The 25,688-nt window shown below is 52.5% G+C and overlaps 1 protein-coding gene across 1 annotated transcript in view; it reads right to left on the bottom strand.

Annotated features, from left to right (window-relative positions):
- The window catches only part of dlgap2a (discs, large (Drosophila) homolog-associated protein 2a), an 88,723-nt gene extending 63,457 nt beyond the window's left edge, over window positions 1-25,266 (bottom strand). Inside the window, exons 1-2 of the mRNA XM_055630873.1 lie at window positions 24,211-25,266; window positions 6,679-6,887 (exon numbers count right to left, since the gene is read on the bottom strand). Of these exons, the coding sequence (XP_055486848.1) occupies window positions 6,679-6,887; window positions 24,211-25,203 (1,202 nt within the window). The 5' untranslated portion in view covers window positions 25,204-25,266. The remainder of the gene's footprint in view (window positions 1-6,678; window positions 6,888-24,210) is intronic.
- Window positions 25,267-25,688: the final 422 nt, after the last annotated feature.

The following is a 25,688-nucleotide window of genomic DNA, read 5'->3' as shown; positions in this document are numbered from 1 at the left end:
GGGGATCTGTGGGGGATCTGTGTGGGGATCTGTGCGGGGATCTGTGCGGGGATCTGTGTGGGGATCTGTGCGGGGATCTGTGCGGGGATCTGTGTGGGGATCTGTGCGGGGATCTGTGCGGGGATCTGTGGATCTGGGGATCTGTGTGGGGATCTGGGGGATCTGTGCGGGATCTGTGCGGGGATCTGTGCGGGGATCTGTGCGGGGATCTGTGTGCGGGGACTGTGGGGATCTGTGCGGGGATCTGTGCGGGGATCTGTGCGGGGATCTGTGGGATCTGGGGGGATCTGTGCGGGGATCTGTGGGATCTGTGCGGGGATCTGTGCGGGGACTGTGCGGGGATCTGTGCGGGGATCTGGGGGAACTGTGCGGGGATCTGTGCGGGGATCTGTGCGGGGATCTGTGCGGGGATCTGTGCGGGGATCTGTGCGGGGAGGATCTGTGTGGGGATCTGTGCGGGGATCTGTGCGGGGATCTGTGCGGGGATCGGTGCGGGGGGATCTGTGTGGGGATCTGTGTGTGGGGATCTGTGCGGGGATCTGTGCGGGGACCTGTGGGATCTGTGCGGGGATCTGTGGGATCTGTGCGGGATCTGTGCGGGGATCTGTGCGGGGATCTGTGCGGGGACCTGTGCGGGGACCTGTGTGCGGGGAACTGTGCTGGGACCTGTGCGGGGATCTGTGCGGGGATCTGTGCGGGGGATCTGTGCGGGGACCTGTGTGGGGGGATCTGTGGGGGACCTGTGCGGGGATCTGTGCGGGGACCTGTGCGGGGACCTGTGCGGGGACCTGTGTGCGGGGACCTGTGCGGGGACCTGTGCGGGGATCTGTGGGGGGACTGTGCGGGGATCTGTGCGGGGACCTGTGCGGGGATCTGTGCGGGGACCTGTGCGGGGACCTGTGCGGGGACCTGTGCGGGGACCTGTGCGGGGACCTGTGGGGGGACCTGTGCGGGGGACCTGTGCGGGGATCTGTGCGGGGACCTGTGCGGGGGATCTGTGCGGGGATCTGTGCGGGGACCTGTGCGGGGATCTGTGGGGGATCTGTGCGGGGACCTGTGCGGGGATGTGGGGGACCTGTGCGGGGGACCTGTGCGGGGACCTGTGCGGGGACCTGTGGGATCTGTGCGGGGATCTGTGCGGGGACCTCTGTGCGGGGATCTGTGGGGATCTGGGGGATCTGTGCGGGGACCTGTGCGGGGATCTGTGCGGGGATCTGTGCGGGGATCTGTGCGGGGATCTGTGGGACCTGTGCGGGGATCTGTGCGGGGACCTGGGGACCTGTGCGGGGATCTGTGCGGGGACCTGTGCGGGGACCTGTGCGGGGATCTGTGCGGGGATCTGTGGGGACCTGTGGGGGATCTGTGCGGGGATCTGTGCGGGGACCTGTGCGGGGGATCTGTGGGACCTGTGCGGGGATCTGTGCGGGGACCTGTGCGGGGACCTGTGCGGGGACCTGTGCGGGGATCTGTGCGGGGGATCTGTGCCTGGCGGGGACCTGTGCGGGGGACCTGTGCGGGGATCTGTGCGGGGATCTGTGGGACGGGGGGACCTGTGCGGGATCGTGGGGGATCTGTGCGGGGATCTGTGCGGGGATCTGTGCGGGGATCTGTGCTGGGACCTGTGCGGGGATCTGTGCGGGGACCTGTGCGGGGATCTGTGCGGGGATCTGTGCGGGGACCTGCGGGGATCTGTGCGGGACCTGTGCGGGGGACTGTGGGGGACCTGTGCGGGGACTGTGCGGGGATCTGTGCGGGGACCTGTGCGGGGACCTGTGGGACCTGCGGGGACCTGTGGGGATGTGCGGGGATCTGTGCGGGACCTGTGCGGGGATCTGTGCGGGGATCTGTGCGGGGATCTGTGCGGGGATCTGTGCGGGGATCTGTGCGGGGACCTGTGCGGGGATCTGTGCGGGGATCTGTGCGGGGATCTGCGGGGACCTGTGCGGGGATCTGTGCGGGGACCTGTGCGGGGGATCTGTGCGGGGACGGGGATCTGTGCGGGGACCTGTGCGGGGATCTGTGCGGGGGGGACCTGTGCGGGGATCTGTGGGACCTGTGCGGGGATCTGTGGGGGACCTGTGCGGGGATCTGTGCGGGGACCTGTGCGGGGATCTGTGGGATCTGTGCGGGGATCTGTGGGACATGTGCGGGGACCTGTGCGGGGGGGACCTGTGCGGGGATCTGTGGGATCTGTGCGGGGATCTGTGGGACCTGTGCGGGGACCTGTGCGGGGACCTGTGCGGGGATCTGTGCGGGGACCTGTGCGGGGATCTGTGGGGGACCTGTGCGGGGGGATCTGTGCGGGGGACCTGTGCGGGGATCTGTGGGACCTGTGCGGGGATCTGTGCGGGGACCTGTGCGGGGATCTGTGCGGGGACCTGTGCGGGGATCTGTGGGGGATCTGTGCGGGGATGTGGGGGATCTGTGCGGGGATCTGTGCGGGGACCTGTGCGGGGATCTGTGGGACCTGGCGGGGATCTGTGCGGGGACCTGTGCGGGGATCTGTGGGGGACCTGTGCGGGGATCTGTGGGGGACCTGTGCGGGGATCTGTGCGGGGACCTGTGCGGGGATCTGTGGGATCTGTGCGAGGGACTGGATCTGTGGGGACCTGTGCGGGGATCTGTGCGGGGATCTGTGCGGGGATCTGTGCGGGGATCTGTGCGGGGATTCTGTGGGGGACTGTGCGGGGGGATCTGTGGGACCTGTGCGGGGACCTGTGCGGGGATCTGTGGGACCTGTGCGGGGATCTGTGCGGGGATCTGTGCGGGGACCTGTGCGGGGACCTGTGGGGGATCTGTGCGGGGATCTGTGGGACCTGTGTGGGGATCTGTGCGGGGATCTGTGCGGGGACCTGTGCGGGGATCTGTGCGGGGACCTGTGCGGGGATCTGTGCGGGGACTGTGTGGGGACCTGTGCGGGGACCTGTGCGGGATCTGTGCGGGGGGACCTGTGCGGGGACCTGTGCGGGGGATCTGTGCGGGGACCTGTGCGGGGACCTGTGCGGGGATCTGTGCGGGGACCTGTGCGGGGACTGTGCGGGGATCTGTGCGGGGATCTGTGGGACCTGTGCGGGGATCTGTGCGGGGATCTGTGCGGGGACCTGTGCGGGGGGATCTGTGCGGGGATCTGTGCGGGGATCTGTGGGGGACTGTGCGGGGGATCTGTGCGGGGATCTGTGGGACCTGTGCGTGCGGGGATCTGTGCGGGGACCTGTGCGGGGACCTGTGCGGGGATCTGTGCGGGGATCTGTGCGGGGATCTGTGCGGGGATCTGTGCGGGGATCTGTGCGGGGATCTGTGCGGGGACCTGTGCGGGGATCTGTGCGGGGGACCTGTGCGGGGATCTGTGCGGGGATCTGTGCGGGGACCTGTGCGGGGATCTGTGCGGGGATCTGTGCGGGGACCTGTGCGGGGATCTGTGCGGGGACCTGTGCGGGGATCTGTGCGGGGATCTGTGCGGGGATCTGTGCGGGGATCTGTGCGGGGATCTGTGCGGGGGATCTGTGCGGGGATCTGTGCGGGGACCTGTGCGGGGACCTGTGCGGGGATCTGTGCGGGGATCTGTGCGGGGATCTGTGCGGGGATCTGTGCGGGGCCTGTGCGGGGGGATCTGTGCGGGGATCTGTGCGGGGACCTGTGGGATCTGTGCGGGGATCTGTGGGGGATCTGTGCGGGGATCTGTGCGGGGATCTGTGCGGGGATCTGTGCCTGTGCGGGGACCTGTGGGATCTGTGCGGGGATCTGTGGGATCTGTGCGGGGATCTGTGCGGGGATCTGTGCGGGGATCTGTGTGGGGATCTGTGCGGGGACTGTGTGATCTGTGCGGGGATCTGTGCGGGGATCTGTGCGGGGATCTGTGCGGGGATCTGTGCGGGGATCTGTGCGGGGATCTGTGCGGGGATCTGTGCGGGGATCTGTGCGGGGATCTGTGCGGGGATCTGTGCGGGGATCTGTGCGGGGATCTGTGCGGGGATCTGTGCGGGGATCTGTGCGGGGACCTGTGCGGGGATTTGTGCGGGGATCTGTGCGGGGATTTGTGCGGGGATCTGTGCGGGGACCTGTGCGGGGATCTGTGCGGGGATCTGTGCCGCTTGAGACATGTATAAATGATCTAGACGCAAGTGTAGATGAGTCGGTGAGTAGGTTTGCTGACGACATCAAAACTGGAGGAGTTGCAGTCTGTGAGGAAAGGTGTCCGAAGATACAGAGGGATACAGATCAGCTGTGGAAATGGGCAGAGGAATGGCAGATGGAGTTTAACCAGAGCAAGTGTGAGGTGTGGCATTTTGGGAGGTTGAATATAAGAAAAGGGTATACAGTTACAGTGTACAGTGTAGTTTATTGTCACGTGTAGCGAGGTACAGTGAAAAGCTTTTGTTGCGCGCTATCCAGTCAGCGGAAAGACAATACATGATTACAATCAAGCCGTCCACAGTGTACAGATACATGTTGCATGACAATAGACAATAGGTGCAGGAGTAGGCCATTCGGCCCTTCGAGCCATGACATGGCCTAATGGCCTAATTCAGATTCAGATTCAGATTTAGAAACTTTATTGACTGTCGTAACAGAAAATCTTCTTTGACGTGGCTCAACATACAGACAGGACAATGTACTGATAAGCAGTCATACCACACAGATTTCTGCGAGCACACACAGTGTGTATCGATCTTAAAAGCAAATATAAAGATTAAAAACTGTAAAAATAGACAAGATAAAAGTTGTGGATACGTGTAAAGTGACAATGCGTCAGGGTTAATTTGTCCATTGTTCATTGTTTATTTAAGCTGTTTATGGCAATGGGTATGAATGAGTTTTTGTGGATGTTTTTCTTGGATAGGGGGACTTTATATCGGCGGCCTGATGGCAGAAGTTGGAAAGACTTGTGCAGGGGGTGGGTGGGATCCTGTGTAATGAGGTTGGCTTTCCTTTTAACTGCCTGGGTGTGGAGTACTGATAATTGATTTTGAGTTTTGCCAGTTATTTTGCTTGCCTGATAGATGATCCGGGAAAGCTTTGATTTGTCTTTGACAAAGGTGAGGGTGAACCAGGATGTGATGTTAAAGGTGAGTACAGATTCTATGTGATTTATAGACACCTGTTAAAATGTCGTGTCAGACATCAAAGCTCCTGAGTTTCCTCAGCAGGAACAGGCGTTGCTGTGCCTTCTTGTACACAGAGTCTGTGTATATATATAGACATATATAGATATGATATATGTACAGGAAATAACGTTTAGTGCAAGATAAAGCCAGTAAAGTCCGATTAAAGATAGTCTAAGGGTCACCCCTCAGCACGACCCTGAACAGTATTGATGTGCGGAGGGATCTTGGAGACCATGGCTCCCTAAAGGTGGCAACACAAATAGATAGGGTGGTAAAGAAGGCGTATTCTATGCTAGCGGCATTGCAATGGAGAGTCAGGAAGTAATGATGCAGCTCTCTAGGACGTTGGTCAGGCCGCATGAGGAGTAATGCATGTAGTTCTGGCCGCCTCCATTACAGGAAGCATGTGGGGGCTATGGAGACGGTGCAGAGGAGGTTCACCAGAATGATGCTGGGATTACAGGGTTACAGCTACAGGGAGAGACTGGACAGACTGGGATTGTTTTCTCCAGGAACACCAGAGGTTAAGGGGAGACAGTTCGGCACGGACTTAGTGGGCCGAAGGGCCTGTTTCCATTATATATCTCGAAACTAAACTATATAAAATAGATAGGGTAGACAGCCAGAATCTTTATCGCAGGATGGAAATGTTGCATACTAGAGGACATAACATTAAAGTTGGGAAAAGGGGAAGTACAAATGGGATCTGGGGGTCCTTGTACATCAGTCTATGAAAGTAAGCATGCAGGTAGGTACAGCAGGCAGTGAAGAAAGCGACTAGCATGCTGGCCATTATAACAAGAGGAGTCGAGTAGAGAAGCAAAGAGGTCCTTCTGCAGGTTACACAGAAAAGCTGGAGAAACTCAGCGGGTGCAGCAGCATCTATGGAGCGAAGGAAATAGGCAACGTTTCGGGCCGAAACCCTTCTTCAGAGGTCCTTCTGCAGTTGTACAAGGCCCTAGTGAGACCACACCTGGAGTATTGTGTGCAGTTTTTTGTCCCCCAATTTGAGGAAGGACATTCTTGTTATTGAGGGAGTGCAGCGTAGGTTTACAAGATTAATTCCCGGGATGGAGGGACTGTCATATCCTGAGAAAATGGAGCGGCTGGACTTGTACACTCTGGAGTTTAGGATGAGAGGGGATCTCATTGAAACATATAAGATTGTTAAGGGTTTGGACACGCTAGAGGCAGGAAACATGTTCCCGATGTTGGGGGAGTCCAGAACCAGGGGCCAGTTTAAGAATAAGGGGTAAGGCATTTCGAATGGAGATTAGGAAACACTTTTTCACACAGAAAGTTGTGAGTCTGTGGAATTCTCTGCCTCAGATGGTGGTGGAGGCCGGTTCTCTATTTACTTTCAAGAGAGAGTTAGATAGGGCTCTTAAAGATAGCGGAGTCAGGGGATATGGGGAGAAGGCAGGAACGGGGTAGTGATTGTGGATGATCAGCCGTGATCACATTGAATGGCGGTGCTGGCTCGTAGGGCCGAACGGCCTACTCCTGCATCTATTGTCTGTTGCCCTCAATGGTCAGCTGGAGCAGGGGCAGGACAGAGATGTAGACCACTTACTTCTGATTGTCCATTTGGTGTGCGGCAGCGGCCTTGATCAGGGTTTCGTGGAGACTGGTGGCCTTCGGTGAGTCTTTGGGGCTCGTGTCCGACTCCCCGCTCTCATCGTCTCCCATGGCTTTAATGTAGCTGCCGCTCCTCATCCTTCGACACGGGATCTCCTCATCCTTGCCTCCCAGGGGATATCCTCCCCACTCATCCTGGGGCACCTGGAACATACAACGCCATGCACCGCCACCCATTAGTACCACGATAGACACAACGTAAGGACTATCTGGCAGAGACAGACAAGAGTAACTCAGCGGGTCAGGCAGCATCTGTGGAGAACATGGATAGGTGACGTTTCACAGAGTGCTGGAGTAACTCAGCGGGTCAGGCAGCATCTGTGGAGAACATGGATAGGTGACGTTTCACAGAGTGCTGGAGTAACTCAGCGGGTCAGGCAGCATCTGTGGAGAAGGAACGGGTCACGTTCTTTAGACTCTAGTCACCCATTCCTTTTCTCCAGATATGCTGCCTGTCCCGCTGAGTAACTCCAGCTTTTTGTGTCTATAGACAATAGACAATAGGTGCAGGAGTAGGCCATTCGGCCCTTCGAGCCAGCACCGCCATTCAATATGATCATAGCTGATCATCCAACTCAGTATCCCGTACCTGCCTTCTCTCCATACCCCCTGATACACACAAAAACCTCCTGTGGATTGCCGCCAACCACCCTCCTCACTTCCCATAAGATCATAAGTGATAGGAGCTGAATTAGACCATTCAGCCCATCAAGTCTAATCTGCCATTCAACCATGGCTGGTCTATCTCTCCCTCTCAACCCCATTCTCCTGCCTTCTCCCCATAACCCGACACCCGTACTAATCAAGAATCAAGGGGCGGTGGGATATGCTTCTCTTCTGACCTGGGCTGGTGCAGCGACATCACGGTACTGTATAACTTCTCTGTGTAAGAAAGAGCTGCAGATGCTGGTTTAAATCGATGGAAGACACTGAATGCTGGAGTAACTCAGCGGGTGAGGCAGCGTCTCTAGAGATAAAGAATGGGCAGCGTTTCGGGTCGAGACCCTTCTTCAGAATCTAATCAGCCTGAAGAAGGGTCTTGACCTGAAATGTCGCCCATTCCTTCTCTCCAGAGATGCTGCCGGTCCCGCTGAGTTACTCCAGCACTTGGGTCTCCAGAGATGCTGCCTGTCCCGCTGAGTTACTCCAGCACTTGGCTCTACTGTCTAACTTCTGGTCTCCTAATCTGGAATCTTTTGTTATAAACTGCAAACCCTTCTATTCTCCGAGGGAATTTAACTCCTTTATTCTCGCTGGAGTTTACATTCCTCCCCAAGCCTGCGTACGTGAGGCACAAACGCAACTCGCTAACCAGGTAATGAGGGTAGAGAGTGACTTCCCAGACTCCATGGTCATTGTTTTGGGGGACTTTAACAAGGCTAACCTCAGCCGGGACCTTACAAAATACAGGCATCATGTTACCTGCCCCACCAGAGGGGAGAGAACACTCGATCACTGTTATACAGCAAACATGAACGCATATCGCTCAGGTGAACAGGTGGACAAGCGAGGGAGGGCATTGAGAACCTACAGTCCTGCTTTGACTGCACGGATTGGAATGTGTTCATGGAAGCAACCACAAGCCTCGATGACCATACAGACACTGTATCATCATATGTCAGCTTTTGTGAGAACAGTTACATTCCAACTAGGACCCGGACCTGGTTCAACAACAACAAGCCCTGGTTCACTGCAGAACTCAGACAGTTTCGACAGTCTAAAGAGGAGGCCTACAGGAACGGGGATGCAGACTACAGGCAGGCCAAGTACAAGCTGAGAAGAGGAATCAGAGCTGTCAAGGAAAGGTTCTCTGAGAAGTTGAGGAGCAAGTTCTCAGCTATTGTTTAAGAAGGAACTGCAAATGCTGGAAAATGGAAGGTAGACAAAAGTGCTGGAGAAACTCAGCGGGTGCAGCAGCATCTATGGAGCGAAGGAAATAGGCGACGTTTCGGGCAAAAACCCTTCTTCAGCCTGATAGTTCTCAGACTGATAGTTCTCTTCTTCAGTTGGGAAGGGCTTGCAAGAAATGACCAGCTAGAAGGAGAAGGCCCCCCCGCTCTTTGGACAATCGTCAGCTGACTAACGACCTGAACAAGTTTTACTGCAGGTCAGAAAGACACAAACATCAGCTCTCTCTACACCAACGACTGCACCTCCACAAACTCCTCTGTCAAGCTTCTCAAGTTTGCGGACGACACAACCCTGATTGGACTGATCCAGGATGGGGAGGAATCTGTCTACAGACAGGAAGTGTCACAGCTGGCGTCCTGGTGCCTGGTGCTCAATGCTCTAAAGACAGTGGAATATATTGTAGACTTTAGGAGAGCTCCCCCTCCCCTCACCCCACTCACCATCAACAACACCACAGTCACATCTGTGGAGTCTATTATGTTCCTGGGAACCATCATCTCCAAGGACCTTAAGTAGGAGGCGACCATCGACTCCACAGTCAAAAAGTCCCAACAGAGGATGTACTTCCTGCGGCAGCTGAGGAAGCACAATCTGCCACATGCAATGATGGTCCAATTCTACACGGCCATCGTAGAGTCTGTCCTCACCTTCTCCATCATGGTCTGGTTTGGCTCAGCCACCAAGCACGACAACTGGAGGCTGCAGCGAATCGTCCGATCAGCAGAGAAGGTTATTGGCTGCAACCTTCCCTCCATTGATGAACTGTACACTGCAAGGGCCAGGAAGCGAGCGGGCAAGATCATCTCTGACCCCACTCACCCTGGCCACAAACTCTTTGAATCACTTCCCTCTGGAAGGCGACTCCGGACTGTCAAAGCTGCCACAGCCAGACATAAAAACAGTTTTTATCCACGAGTAGTTGCTCTACTCAACAACAAAAAATCTGTAGCCTAATTTTGCTCTGGTATTTTATTTCACTCTTCACATGTTTAAATTATAATGTTTTATTTTTAATTGTCCACTGTATGTCGTGTTGTTACTTGCGAGCGGAGCACCAAGGCAAGTTCCTTGTATGTGTACACTCTTGCTAATAACATTTATTCCATTCTATTCAATTCAATCTCTTTATATCTGCTCTGTGGCAAAGAATTCCACAGATTCACCACCCATTCTCTGCGCTTCAATGCCAAAGTCCTGAGTGAGTGAGTCTGTTAATCCTGGCTCAATTGGGGCAGCCAGCACATTAACATTGAGTAAATGCTTGTGTGCTGCTAGGCCATTTTGGTCAAGTTAAGTGTGCTTTAGCAGAACTGGGACAAGCTGCTGAATGGTGCCACTTATCTGTTTGTGTCCATCTGTGTAGACGGATGGGAAATATTCTAGAGAAGGACCGATCAAACATTCCTGAAAGCCCGTTGAGAATAATTTGCGAGAAAATTCCTCAGGAAGCAGAGAGATTAAGGAAATTGTCGGGGAAATTAAATAAAGTTTTAGGAAATGAACTTTGCCCGATAGGGGAGTTAAAGTCTGTAATAGGAATAACCTACATCGAGACAATTATTGTATTGTATTGTATTGTATTCAAATTTATTGTCATTGTTTCAATTTGAGACAACAAAATGAATTTCCCTTACAGGCAGTATCATAAAAAAAATCATTAATAAATAAATAAATAAATAAATAAATAAATAATAAACCATTAAAAATAAAATTGAAATTGAATTAAAAAAAATTCAATTAGGCGATATGGGGGCAGTGAAGAGGGGAATAAACTTATTGAATTATGGAAAATGTCGAAAGGAAGGTAACTCAAGAAGACGTTCTGCTTGCAGCTTTGAGAATGGCAGCATCAAAGTTAGGGATAAGAATGAACTGGTCCTTCTCTAGGTATTTCGGAAGAGGGAGAGAAAGATAGTGGAAGTCAGCAGCAGGAGCAGGAGGGGGCATCGACTTTCAAAGGGGAAATGACTACGATGGCTCTTAAAGGGGAGGTGCCGACTAAAATTAAATTTAGTAAGAGCGCAGCGGTTAGCGTGGATCTCGAAGGGACAGAAGCCCAATATATAAAAGGATGGGCAGACTGTTTTGGAACAGAGTCACAGCATTCCTCTCAGGCCCTCTCATGTTCTTAGTTCTAAAACACCTTGCGCAGCTTGCGAACAGGGCGCTCGGGTGGAGTCAGTGGTATCTTTGACTCCACCCACTAAATGTAAATCCAAAGCTGGGAAATCGGGAGAGGACTCTCGAGCTCCGACGACTGCTTCACTTGTAGAGGATAGTGTGGGGGAACAGGGAGCTAGAGGGGAGGTTCATCAGAACATTCATTAGAAGGCCACTGGAGAAATGAAGGGATCCTTCCTAAAGTATAGAGATTCCGTTAGCTGAAAGAGCAGTTTCTCTGAGGGTGAGGCAGTAGGGGGGGCTATGAAATAGCTGATCCTGATATCGCTAAAACTATAAGATCAGAGCAAATCCCCGATATTATGGATATGGAGTGGATTCCCTAGTAGGAAGCTGCCTACTCCGCCTTTAGAATTAGATCCCGCAGTAGGTGCAGACTATCCCCGGGCTACAGATGTCCCCGTTCCAGTGTAACCTGGTTCAACAGCAGCTAAATCCTGCCAGAGACCAGTACTAAGAATCCAGAAACGGGAAGTGACATCGAAGGCGGATGAGGAATTTAAAGCATGGATCCTCCTGGTTACATTGGAAACATGCCAATCCGGGAGCTGACATTCCCTTAGTTTGGTTGGAGTGGCTATCGAGCCGTTAGACCTGACCAATGCTATGTTTGTGGAGAAACGGGATATTGGAGCAGATCTTGCCCTATGAGGGAACATAAAGGAGGAAGGGGTCAAAGAAGAGGGCCACGGGGTTTAGGAAGTCAGTGGATCCTGTAGGTTATAGGGGCACTTGGGACCCTGAAGATAGAGGAGGGGAACACTGGCCAGAGAATCAGGGGGCAGGGACATTCTGGCAGCCAAATCCATTCCGATATCCCTGATCTGCCAGCTAGTACAAAGTAAAAAGATGAAATCTGAGGTTATCCTCACACGGCCCAAAGAAAAGAATGATCAATTATAAGAACAAGAAAGAACGCTGCCCCTTTCGAATCCCAGGAAGAGAGGCACAAAGTAGCTGATTGGGATTGAGAAACTTCACCAAAGGAAGGAATATGAATATGAAAAGAGAAACATAGTAGCTGGTGTTAAAAAGGATAAGAACTAAAGAGAACTAAACTGGCACTAGGGAACGAGGGAATGAACTTAGTACTGGAGTTGGGGAAAGGAGCTATTGTACTAACTTGTTGATGGTCCAATTCTACACGGCCATCGTAGAGTCTGTCCTCACCTTCTCCATCATGGTCTGGTTTGGCTCAGCCACCAAGCACGACACCCGGAGGCTGCAGCGAATCGTCCGATCAGCAGAGAAGGTTATTGGCTGCAACCTTCCCTCCATTGATGAACTGTACACTGCAAGGGCCAGGAAGCGAGCGGGCAAGATCATGTCTGACCCCTCTCACCCTGGCCACAAACTCTTTGAATCACTTCCCTCTGGAAGGCGACTCCGGATTGTCAAAGCTGCCACAGCCAGACATAAAAACTGTTTTTATCCACGAGTAGTTGCTCTACTCAACAGCCAAAAATCTGTAGCCTCCCTTTGATCTGGTATTGTGTTGGTTCACATGCTTGATCAATGGTGTTTTATCATTAATGTTTTATTATTATTAATGTTTAGTGTTTTCTGAGTCATTCGTAACTGTCTCTGTATGTCATGTTGTTACTTGTGGGCGGAGCACCAAGGCAAATTCCTTGTATATGAATACTTGGCCAATAAACGCACTTAATTACTTAACTTGGTCTTTTTATTGTCTCATCCCCAGATAGGCAGCCAAAGATGGGAAGGATTGTTCAAAGAACATCAGGGAAGTACGGAACTGATAAAATGGAAGAGTTATACAGGGAACATGAGTTGGCATTGGAAATAGTAAGAAAGAGGAAATGTGAATAACAGGACTCCCCTTTGAGAAACCAAAGTTAACCGCCTTAGAAAGAGTTATTTAGTGGTAAAAGGTAATTAGTTATAAGGAAGAACCCCTACTGTCTATTGCGATTGTGCTAACTTGTTCCAAAGTTGTTGAGCCTCCAGGACAGTATCACCTACAAAATGCTACTATCTGGGGAGTGAGGTAAAGAGTACCCTAAATTATGAAGGTCAAGGTATCGAAAGCCCTCTTGACCATCCTATCTCGCTGTGACACCACTTTGAGGGAACCATGCACCTGTACTTCTAGATCCCTCTGCTCGACAACACTCCCCAGAGCCCGACCATTCACTGTGTAAGTCCTGCCCTGGTTAGACTTCCCAAAATACAAAGCCATTCCTCAGCTCACATGCCCAGCTAATCAAAACCCTATTCCTAATTAAATCAGGATTTTTGATAACCATTTCACTGGTTATGATGCCAGCTATTTTGGTGTCATTTGCAAATGGACACATCGTGCATTGGAAATTCTCATCCAAATCGTTGATAGAAACTGTAAACAGCAACAGGCCCAGCACTGAACCCTGAGGCCCACCACTAGTCACAGGCCTCTAGCCCCAGAAGCAAGCTTCCACCATCATCCTCGATTCCTACCATGAAGTCAATTCTCTGGCCAGTCGGCTAGTTCTCCCTGGATCCCATGCGATCTAACAATAGACAATGGGTGCAGGAGGAGGCCATTTGGCCCTTCAAGCCAGCACCGCCATTCAATGTGATCATGGCTGATCATCCCCAATCACTACCCCGTTCCTGCCTTCTCCCCATATCCCCTGACTCCACTATCTTTAAGAGCCCTATCTAGCTCTCTCTTGAATGCAACCATAGAACCGGCCTCCACCGCCCTCTGAGGCAGAGAATTCCACAGATTCACAACTCTCTGTTGAAGGTGTTTCCTCGACTGTTCTAAATGGCTTACCCCATATTTTTAAACTGTGGCCCCTGGTTCTGGACTTCCCCCAAAAGCAAAAGGATTTCAGTATAGGAGCAGGGAGGTTCTACTGCAGCTGTACAAGGTAAAGGTGAGACCACACCTGGAGTATTGCGTACAGTGTTGGTCTCCAAATCAGAGGAAAGACAGTCTTGCCATAGAGGGAGTGCAGAGAAGGTTCACCAGACTGATTCCTGGGATGGCAGGACTTTGAATTGAATTGAATTGAATTGAATCCTTTATTTGTCATTCAGACCTTTTGGTCTGAACGAAATGTCGTTGCCTGCAGCCATACATGTAATAATAAACAACACACAATAAACACAAATTAACATCCACCACAGTGAGTTCACCAAGCACCTCCTCACTGTGATGGAGGCAAAAGTCTTAGAGTTACTGTCTCTTCCCTCCTCTTCTCCCTCTGCACTGAGGTGATACCCCACCGGGCGATGGTAAGTCAGTCCCACCGCTCACTGAGCTCCGTGGGCCCGGGGATGGTCGAAGCTGCCGCCCTCCAGTCCAGCGGATGCAGTTGTTCCCACGGGAGCTCCGGAAAACAGGCATCAACCTGTGACCCGCGAGCTCCCGACGATGCCGTCCACTGGCCCACGGCCGAGCCCTGGATTCAGGTCGCCGCCGCCAGAACGCCACCTCAGCCACCGGAGCACCGTCTCCGCTCCGCACCGGGCCGCCCACACGGGAGCGCCTTCCAGCCGGGAGCCGGGCCGCCCTCATGGGAACGTCTCAGCCCCGCACCGGGCCGCCCTCATGGGAACGTCTCAGCCCCACACCAGGCCGCCCACACGGGACGTCTCAGCCCCACACCGGGCCGCCCTCATGGGAACGTCTCAGCCCCACACCGGGCCGCCCACACGGGACGTCTCAGCCCCACACCGGGCCGCCCTCATGGGAACGTCTCAGCCCCACACCGGGCCGCCCACACAGGAGTGTCCAGCCCACACCGGGCCGCCCACACAGGAGGGTCTCAGCCCACACCGGGCCGCCCTCATGGGACAGCCCCACACCGGGCCGCCCTCATGGGAACGTCTCAGCCCCACACCGGGCCGCCCACACAGGAGTGTCTCAGCCCCGCACCGGGCCGCCCACACAGGAGTGTCTCAGCCCCGCACCGGGCCGCCCACACAGGAGTGTCTCAGCCCCGCACCGGGCCGCCCACACAGGAGTGTCTCAGCCCCACACCGGGCCGCCTTGTCTCAGCCCCAGCCCCGCACCTCACAGGAGTGTCTCAGCCCCACCGGGAGTGTCTCAGCCCCACACCGGGCCGCCCACACGGAGTGTCTCAGCCCCACACCGGGCCGCCCACACAGGAGTGTCTCAGCCCCACACCGGGCCGCCCCACACAGGAGTGTCTCAGCCCCGCAGGGCCGTCTCAGCCCCACACCCCACACAGGAGCAACCCCCACACAGGAGCCGCCCACACAGGAGTCTCAGCCCCACACCGGGCCGCCCACACAGGAGTGTCTCAGCGGGCCCCCACACAGGAGTGTCTCAGCCCACACGGGCCGCTGGAGTGTCTCAGCCCCCCCAAACACCCACACAGGAGAGTGTCTCAGCCCCGCACCGGGCCGCCCACACAGGAGTCGTCAGCCCCGCACCGGGCCGCCCACACAGGAGTGTCTCAGCCCAACACCGCCGCTACAGCCCACAGGAGGTGTCTCAGCCCACACACCGGGCCGCGATGACGCCCAGCCTCGCGTTGGTAAGTCCTGGCTGGCTCTACCTCCGGATCCGGACGACGTCGGTCGCAGGATGGAGGCCGCCAGCTCCGCCATTAGGCCTCAGCTCAGACGGGGGAAGAGAAGGGGGATACGACAAGAAAGTCGCATTCCCCTGAAGGGAGAGACAGGAAGCCCGGTTTCACCCCCACCCCCCCCACCCACACATAACACAACACAACCTAATAACCAAACGTTTAAATGAACAAGACAAAAAAAACAAAAAGCTAAAAACAGACAAACTGCAGGCGAGCCGCAGAAATTTCACAGCACCGCCACTCCCGGAATATGAAGAAAGACTGGATAGACTCGGTTTATACTCTCTAGAATTTAGGAGATTGAGGGGGGATCTTATAGAAACTTACAAACTTACAAATTTCTTAAGGGGTTGGACAGGCTAGATGCAGGAAGATTGTTCCCGATGTTGGGGAAGTCCAGAACAAGGGGTCACAGCTTAAGGATAAGGGGGGAAATCCTCTAGGACCAAGATGAGAAAAACATTTTTCACACAGAGAGTGGTGAATCTGTGGAATTCTCTACCACAGAAGGTAGTTGAGGCCAGTTCATTGGCTATATTTAAGAGGGAGTTAGATGTGGCCCTTGTGGCTAAAAGGATCAGGGGGTATGGAGAGAAGGCAGGTACGGGATACTGAGTTGGATGATCAGCCATGATCATATTGAATGGCGGTGCAGGCTCGAAGGGCTGAATGGCCTACTCCTGCACCTATTTTCTGTGTTTCTAACATCGGGAACATGTTTCCTGCCTCTAGCGTGTCCAAACCCTTCATAATCTTATATGTTTCAATAAGAATCCCTCTCATCCTTCTAAATTCCATTGTATACAAGTCCAGCCGCTCCATTCTCTCAGCATATGACAGTCCTGCCATCCCGGGGATTAACATCATGAACATTCGCTGCACTACCTCAATAGCAAGAATGTCCTTCCTCAAATTAGACTGCGCACAATATTCCAGGTGTGGTCTCACCAGGGTCCAGTACAACTGCAGAAGGACCCCTTTGCTCCTGTACTCAACTCCTCTCACAATGAAGATAAATGCTAAACTGGTGAACAGGATTTGGCACCAGTTAATAATTCATGCCATTTAAAAATAACTGCAAAGCTGTGTGTAATCGCTGAAAGAGGCAGGGACATCAATGTTTGAAAGCGAGAATGGTGTACATTTTATGTATCATTAGACACATAGAGTGGGAGCATTGACCCTGTGAACGGGAGACAGAGGCCCCTGCTGTTTCTTGTATTTACTCCAAAAGATACAACCTCCGAACGTCGGATTCTACAAACTGTTGTCAGTCCATTCCCTCCACAGATGCTGCCCAACTTGCTGTGTCTGTCCACAGATGCTGCCCGACCGGCAGGGTTGCTCCAGCACCTTGTTCAGTACCGGTCAAACTCCACCTTGTTGTCGTTTCAGCCACTGGGCTGATTTCTGATTCACAGCACGTAACTTTAGTTTTGTGTAAGCTCATAAGTGATAGGAGTAGAATTAGGCCATTCGGCCCATCAAGTCTACTCAGCCATTCAATCATGGTTGCTCTATCTCTCCCTCCATCCCCATTCTCCTGCCTTCTCACCATAACCCCTGATGCCCGTACTAATCAGGTTTAGGAAATAACTGCAGATGCTGCACCCGATTACTCCAGCACTGTGAAACGTCACCTATCCATGTGCTCCACAGATGCTGCCTGACCCGCTGAGTTATGGTGCAGCAGCATCTATGGAGCTAAGAAACTTTTCACCTATCCAAATGGCAACGTTCTGGGCCGAAACCCAGGGTTTCGGCCCGAAAAATGTTGCCTATTTCCTTAGCTCCATAGATGCTGAGTTACTCCAGCACTCTGTGAAACGTCACCTATCCATGTTCTCCACAGATGCTGCCTGACCCGCTGAGTGACTCCAGCACTCTGTGTCTAGACCCACCGTGTAGGTTGGTGGTGCAGGGTGGACATTGATGGGGGGGTGGACCACATCCACGGCCACTTACTCCCAGACATGAGTGGACCGGCGGTGATCCACCCTCCACCAACACATAGCCACTGGGGTAAATACACTTGCTCGGAATGTGGCTTGAAGCAAACTGGACCCATTAGCTTCTAGATTTCACCATTTATAAGATAATTGCAACTTTAATGATAGTTTAAACTATTTTCTTTCCTTCATCGACAATTAATGGAGCTGTTAAACTCTAATTAATTACTTGCACTGACACAATAAAATGATCACTTAACTGAACGAGCGAAGGTCTGGAAACAAAATGCTTCACCATTCTGGGAATATGTGCAACGTGGTGACATTTAATGAACCCCAGGAACTAACCAAGTAGAAATCACGATACACAATCAACTCCGGCCCTGCTGTAACGAGTGATTTGTGATCTGCACGTTGTTGGCAAGGCCAGCATTTATCGGCCATCCCATCGAAGGGCCGAATGGCCTACAGCTGCACCTATTGTCTAAATGCCCTGGGTAACCACTAGATGGTCTAGATACTTTCACAATGCAGTGGGGCCGGGAGATGTAGGACTTAGACCCAGCAATTATAAAGGATCAACGTAGAAACGTACACGCGGGAACAGGCCCTTTGGCCCACAATGTCTATGCATTCACCCAATCTATTCCGCTCATGATTTTACACACCACTATAAGATCACCCCTCAGCCTCATGTGTTCCATAGAGTCTCAGCTAACCAACCTCTGAGATAAATATCAGCAAGGTATGTGCCATACAACAGAGGATATAGAACAGTACAGCACAGGAAACATAGAAACATAGACAATAGGTGCAGGAGTAGGCCATTCGGCCCTTCGAGCCTGCACCGCCATTCAATATGATCATGGCTGATCATCCAACTCAGTATCCTGTACCTGCCTTCCCTCCATACCCCCTGATCCCTTTAGCCACAAGGGCCACATCTAACTCCCTCTTAAATACAGCCAATGAACTGGCCTCAACTACCTTCTGTGGCAGAGAGTTCCACAGATTCACCACTCTCTGTGTGAAAAAAGTTCTTCTCATCTCGGTTTTAAAGGATTTCCCCCTTATCCTTAAGCTGTGACCCCTTGTCCTGGACTTCCCCAAAAATCGGGAACAATCTTCCTGCATCTAGCCTGTCCAACCCCTTAACCCCTAAGATGAGAACGTACAAGGCATTCATTAATTCTTTGGGGTGGAAGATTGCAACCTTCACGTGGTCCGCCCTGTTTCGACCAATGCAATCAACCTGGCGTGCACAATCAAATAAGATCAACTAGAACAAGTTGTCCTACAACATTAGGCTGTGCACGCCGCACACAAGAAGAGGAAGAGGTGGGCATTAATGGATTCCAGCTCCAGCTCCCTACCTCCCAGACCCAAGCCGGACTATAGAATCCGACAGTCTACCTGCCACCATACACGGCTGTTGTCCTCCCGCGCACGCTCTGCGGTCACCACTGGCTGCGATGTGCCGGCACCAGCAGGACCTCGCTATGACTCTTCGCCCCTCACTCTCCCAGACCAACTCCATCCAAATAAAAAGGAAGAAGGGTCTCGACCCGAAACGTCACTTATTCCTTCGCTCTATAGATACTGCCTCACCCGCTGAGTTTCTCCAACATTTTTGTCTACAAGGCATGATTAGTAAGTTTGCAAATACCCAATGTCTCAGCCTCCACAGCTGTGTGTGGTACAGATTCACCAGACTCTGGCTAAAGAAATTCCACCTCATCCCCATTCTAAAGGTATGTCCTTTTATTCTGAGGCTGTGCCCTCTGGTTCTGGACTCTCCCACTAGTGGAAACATCCTCTCCGCGTCCACTATATCCTGGCCTTTCATTATTCGATAAATTTCAATGAGGTGCCCCCTCATCCTTCTAAACTCCAGCGAGTACAGGCCCAGTGCGGTCAAACGCTCATCATAGGTTAACCCACTCATTCCTGGGATCATTCTTGTAGACCTCCTCTGGACCCTCTCCAGAGCCAGCACATCCTTCCTCAGATATGGGGCCCAAAACTGTTCACAATACTCCAAATGTGGCCGTTCCAGCACCTTGTAGAGCCTCAGTATTGCATCCCTGTTTTTACATTCTAATTCTCTCAACATGAATACTAACATTGCATTTGCCTTCCTTACTACCAAAAATAGTCCACACCTTTATTCCTACAACCAAAATGCATGACTCCACACTTTGCTGCACTATATTCCATCTGCCACTTCTCTGCCCACTCTCCCAACCTGTCCAAGTCCTTCTGCAGAGTCCCTGCTTTCTCTACACTACCTGCCACTCCACCTATCTTCAGCAAACCTCGACACAAAGTCTTCAACTCCAATCCAAAGTGGCTTGCATTGTGCCCATCTGCATTGTGCCCATCTATATAGTAGTTTACACTGTTGTGGTTTTATTGAAGCTGAGACAAGGTGCATTTAGATCGACAGGGAATATCGAGGGAAGGAGGGGGGGTGGGGGGGGGGTGATGGATCAGATGCAGGATTACTTTAGCAACGGCCAACATAGACATTGCAGGCAGAAGGGTCTGTTTTATCTTATTTGTCTGTTCCCTCTACAATTACTAACTCGCCTGATGACTGTCACCAGTTTACGACTATTGTTTCAGAGTTCCGTATCTATAAATAATTTCCAATCTTTTTCTCCATTGTTAATCTTATTTTACATTAAGCACAATTAAATATTGTTTTCCCAGCGTAGTTATTCAACAAACCCAAGGCATTTCCTCATAAAAAGCCAGAACAAAGGTTGCCAAATGTACATGGCAAGTTTTGGGAATCGATCAAATAACTTGCATTGATTTTCTATACTAAACGAACAAAGAGTCGAACTTCAGACTCTGCATATAGTGAATGAAATGATGTACAAAGATGCAAACTTTAAACGGTGATGAGTTGACAGAGAATGAGGAAGAAGGCAGGATACAGACGATGACCCTTTCCAGCGACGACAACATCTTTACCGTAACACGGCGCGCGCCCAGAACTGAACACAATATTCTAAATGCGGCCTCACCAACGTCTCATACAAGTGGAACGAGACCTCCCAACTTCTGATGACTGATCAAGGCCAATGTACCAGAGGGATGAGGGGAAGCTAGGTTAGAGGGGAAGGAGGGCGAGATGGATTCAAGGGCAAGATAGAATCGATAGAATAGGTGAAGGTGTCAACTCAAGTCAAGCGTGTTTTATTGTTATGTGTCCCAGATAGAACAGGGACATTCATACTTGCTGCAGCACAACACAATGTGTACACAGAATATATAATATTACACCGTAGGTGAGATGGGAGAGAGGAGTGGGATAGGATGGAGGGAGGGTGGGATGGGAGGAAGAGATGGGATGGAGGATGGGATGAGATGGGAGGGCGGGAGTGATGGGAGGGAGGGATAGCAGCACATTTGGAAAGTGGTGAAATCATTGGACAAAGTCAGCATGGATTTATGAAAGGTAAATCTTGTCTGACGAATCTTATAGAATTTTTCGAGGATGTAACTAGTAGAGTGGATAGGGGAGAACCAGTGGATGTGTTATATCTGGACTTTCAGAAGGCTTTCGACAAGGTCCCACATAAGAGATTAGTATACAAAATTAAAGCACACGGTATTGGGGGTTCAGTATTCATGTGGATAGAGAACTGGCTGGCAAACAGGAAGCAAAGAGTAGGAGTAAACAGGTCCTTTTCACAATGGCAGGCAGTGACTAATGGGGTACCGCAAGGCTCAGTGCTGGGACCCCAGCTATTTACAATATATATTAATGATTTGGACGAGGGAATTGAATGCAACATCTCCAAGTTTGCGGATGACACGAAGCTGGGGGGCAGTGTTAGCTGTGAGGAGGATGCTAGGAGGCTGCAAGGTGACTTGGATAGGCTGGGTGAGTGGGCAAATGCATGGCAGATGAAGTATAATGTGGATAAATGTGAGGTTATCCACTTTGGTGGCAAAAACAGGAAAGTAGACTATTATTTGAATGGTGGCCGATTAGGAAAAGGGGAGATGCAACGAGACCTGTGTGTCATGGTACACCAGTCATTAAAAGTAGGCATGCAGGTGCAGCAGGCAGTGAAGAAAGCGAATGGTATGTTAGCATTCATAGCAAAAGGATTTGAGTATAGGGATTTGAGTATAGGAGCAGGGAGGTTCTACTGCAGTTGTACAGGGTCTTGGTGAGACCACACCTGGAGTATTGTGTACAGTTTTGGTCTCCTAATCTGAGGAAAGACATTCTTGCCATAGAGGGAGTGCAGAGACGGTTCACCAGACTGATTCCTGGGATGTCAGGACTTTCATATGAAGAAAGACTGGATAGACTTGGCTTGTACTAGCTAGAATTTAGAAGATTGAGGAGGGGTTCTTATAGAAACTTACAAAATTCTTAAAGGGTTGGACTGTCTAGATGCAGGAAGATTGTTCCCGATGTTGGGGAAGTCCAGAACAAGGGGTCACAGTTTAAGGATAAGGGGGAAATCTTTTAGGACCGAGATGAGGAAAACATTTTTCACACAGAGAGTGGTGAATCTCTGGAACTCTCTGCCACAGAGGGTAGTCGAGGCCAGTTCATTGGCTATATTTAAGAGGGAGTTAGATGTGGCCCTTGTGGCTAAAGGGATCAGGGGGTATGGAGAGAAGGCAGGTACGGGATACTGAGTTGGATGATCAGCCATGATCATATTGAATGGCGGTGCAGGCTCGAAGGGCCGAATGGCCTAATCCTGCACCTATTTTCTATGTTTCTATTTTTCTATGGGGAGAATGAGAGGATAAAAGGGAAGAGGCGGTGGAAGCGAGGAGGAGAAACATGAGGGAGAAGGAAAACCAGTTGTATAAAGTGAAGAGAGACGGGAGGTCAAGAGAGATGGAGGAAGAGGGGAAGGAAGGAAGGAGGGAGGGAGGGGGGGAGAGAGAGAAGGAGAGAGAGAGGAGAGAGGGACAGTCCCCTCGACCCGAGTAGTAGCGGTCAAATACGGGACAAGGGGCAAAAAACATAGGGGCAAAAAAACAATTTGAGGGGGCAAAGGAGTAAGAGGGAGGGAGGGAGGGAGGGAGAGAGGGAGGGAGGGAGAGAGGGAGGGAGAGAGGGAGGGAGAGAGAGAGGGAGAGAGGGAGGGGGAGAGAGGGGAGGGAGAGAGGGAGAGGGAGAGAGGGAGGGAGAGAGGGAGGGAGAGAGAGAGGGAGGAGAGAGAGGGAGGAGAGGGAGAGGGAGGGAGGGAGGAAGTCACACACCCTGTCATTTACCGAGAGCTTGTGCTGCTGTGAACAGCCACACACCACAGCACACACTTCTCACAGGATGTTTTGCTGGGTCTGTCAGAGAACTGCTGGCAAAGTGCTCAGTCCACAAAATACTCCAGGTCTGGTTTGGTGATCTCCTGGCATGCAACAGAGGCGATGCGACCATTCATAACATTTGTCTTATTCATTCAAGGCTAGTTCTGACCAATGTGGTAACACGGGGACTACAGCACTGACAACATTAAAGGTGAGCACAGGAGGATGAGGGGTGATCTTATAGAGGTGGACAACATCATGAGAGGAATAGATCGGGTAGACGCAGAGTCTCTTGCCCAGAGTAGGGGAATCGAGGACCAGAGGACATAGGTTTAAGGTGAGGGGGGGAAAGATTTAATACGAATCTGAGGGGTGATTTTTTCACACAAAGGGTGGTGGGTGTATGGAACGAGCTGCCGGAGGAGGTAGTTGAGGCTGGGACTATCCCAACGTTTAAAAAACAGTTAGACAGGTACATGGATAGGACAGGTTTGGAGGGATGTGGACCAAACACAGGCAGGTGGGACTCGTGTAACTGGGACATGTTGGCCGGTGTGGGCAAATTGGGCCAATGGGCCTGTTTCCACTCTGTGACTCTGTGACTCTGTGTCTCTGTGTCCCTGTGTCCCTGTGTCCCTGTGTCTCTGTGTCTCTGTGTCCCTGTGTCTCTGTGTCCCTGTGTCCCTGTGTCTCTGTGTGACTGTGTCTCTGTGTCCCTGTGTCCCTGTGTCTCTGTGTGACTGTGTCTCTGTGTCTCTGTGTCCCTGTGTCCCTGTGTCTCTGTGTCCCTGTGTCCCTGTGTCCCTGTGTCCCTGTGTCTGTGTCCCTGTGTCCCTGTGTCTGTGTCTCTGTGTCCCTGTGACTCTGTGTCTCTGTGTCTCTGTGTCTCTGTGTCCCTGTGTCTCTGTGTGACTGTGACTCTGTGACTCTGTGTCTCTGTGTCCCTGTGACCCTGTGTCCCTGTGTCTCTGTGTGACTGTGACTCTGTGACTCTGTGACTCTGTGTCCCTGTGTCCCTGTGACCCTGTGTCCCTGTGTCTCTGTGTGACTGTGACTCTGTGTCCCTGTGTCTCTGTGTCCCTGTGTCCCTGTGTCCCTGTGTCCCTGTGTCTCTGTGTCTCTGTGTCTCTGTGTCCCTGTGTCCCTGTGTCCCTGTGTGACTCTGTGTCCCTGTGTCTCTGTGACCCTGTGACCCTGTGACCCTGTGTCTCTGTGTCTCTGTGTCCCTGTGTCTCTGTGTCTCTGTGTCTCTGTGTCTCTGTGTCTCTGTGTGACTGTGTCTCTGTGTCTCTGTGTCTCTGTGTGACTGTGTCTCTGTGTGACTGTGTCCCTGTGACTCTGTGACTCTGTGTCCCTGTGACCCTGTGACCCTGTGTCTCTGTGTCTCTGTGTCCCTGTGTCTCTGTGTCTCTGTGTGACTGTGTCTCTGTGTCTCTGTGTGACTGTGTCCCTGTGTCTCTGTGTCCCTGTGTGACTGTGTCTCTGTGTCCCTGTGTCCCTGTGTCTCTGTGTCACTGTGTCCCTGTGTGACTCTGTGTCTCTGTGACTCTGTGACTGTGAGGCGTGACTTACTTGCAAGTAGTGACATGGCCTTAGGGACGACTTGATTTCCTGATGGACCAGAGGTTTGTCCAGGTTGAGTGAGGATTTGCGATAGGCCTCCTTGGCCTGGCTTACAGTCAGCGTAGACCATGAGCTCCTCTTCATGTACTTGCCCTCTGGTGTCATGGGCAGCCCCTCACAGGCTGAACACTTGACATCGTTGTTGCTCTTGGATGTCTTGAGGGTGAGGTCAGTGAAGGGGCCGTGACTGGTGTCGGGGTAGTACTGTGAGATGTGGTCCATGTGATGCTTGCTCATGGCACTGGCAGTGCGGTAAGTGCTGTCACTGTCCAGGTTGTCGTCCGAGCTCCACCAGGTGCTCATGGCCGACTTATGCTTGACTTCAGGCTTCCTCTCCTTGCTTTTGCTCCGCTTGCCGTGCTTGGGATGGTGGTGCGCGGAGTGGTGGTGGTCGTCCCCTTTGGTGCCGTTGACATTCCCTTTGGAGGAGCCCTCCAGCGAGTGGGATTTGGTGAAGAGCTTCTGTACCGAGTGCACCAGGTGGCGGATCCTGCCCGGACTCTCGCTGCGCTGCTCTGCGTTGGCCGAGGCTCGCTGGTACTGCAGCGTGTGGAAGCCGTCACGATGCAGGGGCAGCTGTTTCTCAAACTGGTCCAGCAGGTTGGCGGGGATGCGGTTGATCTTGCTGCTGGTGTGGGACACGCTGGCACAGTCGTCCCTGGAGTCATAGTGCGAGGTGTAGTGCATCCGTGGGAAGGTGCTGCTGGACACGTGCTCTCCAGACACCATGGGCACCATGCACTCGGAGTGGATGGAGCTCCGCGGAGAGCAGCCGTGATGATCCATCGGGCAGCTGTCGCTGGGGCTGAGCAGGTACGACTGCCGCGAGTCCAACCCATGGTGAGCGTGGTCGTGCAAGTGGTCACACTCGTCCGTCAGCAGCCCGCACGTGTGTGCCGAGCTCAGCTGGGGGTGGGTACGGCTCGTTGTCAGTCCCTTCATGCTCCGTAACGATGGAGAACAGATTCCCTCATTGAAATGCCGGGAGGGGGACCATGAGAAGGGCTGGTCTGTTGACAAGAGGAAGAGAGAGGTGTTAGTACACACACCTGTACATGGGTCCATGCCTCACTCTATACTCAACACCAGTGACCAACATCACCCTCACACTCACACACACTCACCCCCACCCTCACACTCACACACACTCTCACACTCACACTCACATTCACACTCACGCTCACACTCACTCTCACACTCACACTCACACTCACACTCACACACTCACACTCACACACACTCACCCCCCATACCCACGCTCACACAACCCCACCCCCACACTCACTCTCACACTCGCACCCACCCTCACACCCACCCTCACCCCCACCCTCACCCCCACACTCACACTCACTCTCACACTCACACTCACCCCCACACTCAACCTCACCCCCATCCCCACACTCATAGAAACGTAGAAGCATAGAAAT

This window comes from Leucoraja erinacea, unplaced genomic scaffold (assembly GCF_028641065.1).
Source record: "Leucoraja erinacea ecotype New England unplaced genomic scaffold, Leri_hhj_1 Leri_55S, whole genome shotgun sequence".
Taxonomy (NCBI): Eukaryota; Metazoa; Chordata; class Chondrichthyes; order Rajiformes; family Rajidae; genus Leucoraja; species Leucoraja erinaceus.
The sequence above is the reverse complement of the archived record's forward strand: the minus strand, read 5'-3'. Positions and strand labels throughout refer to the sequence as shown.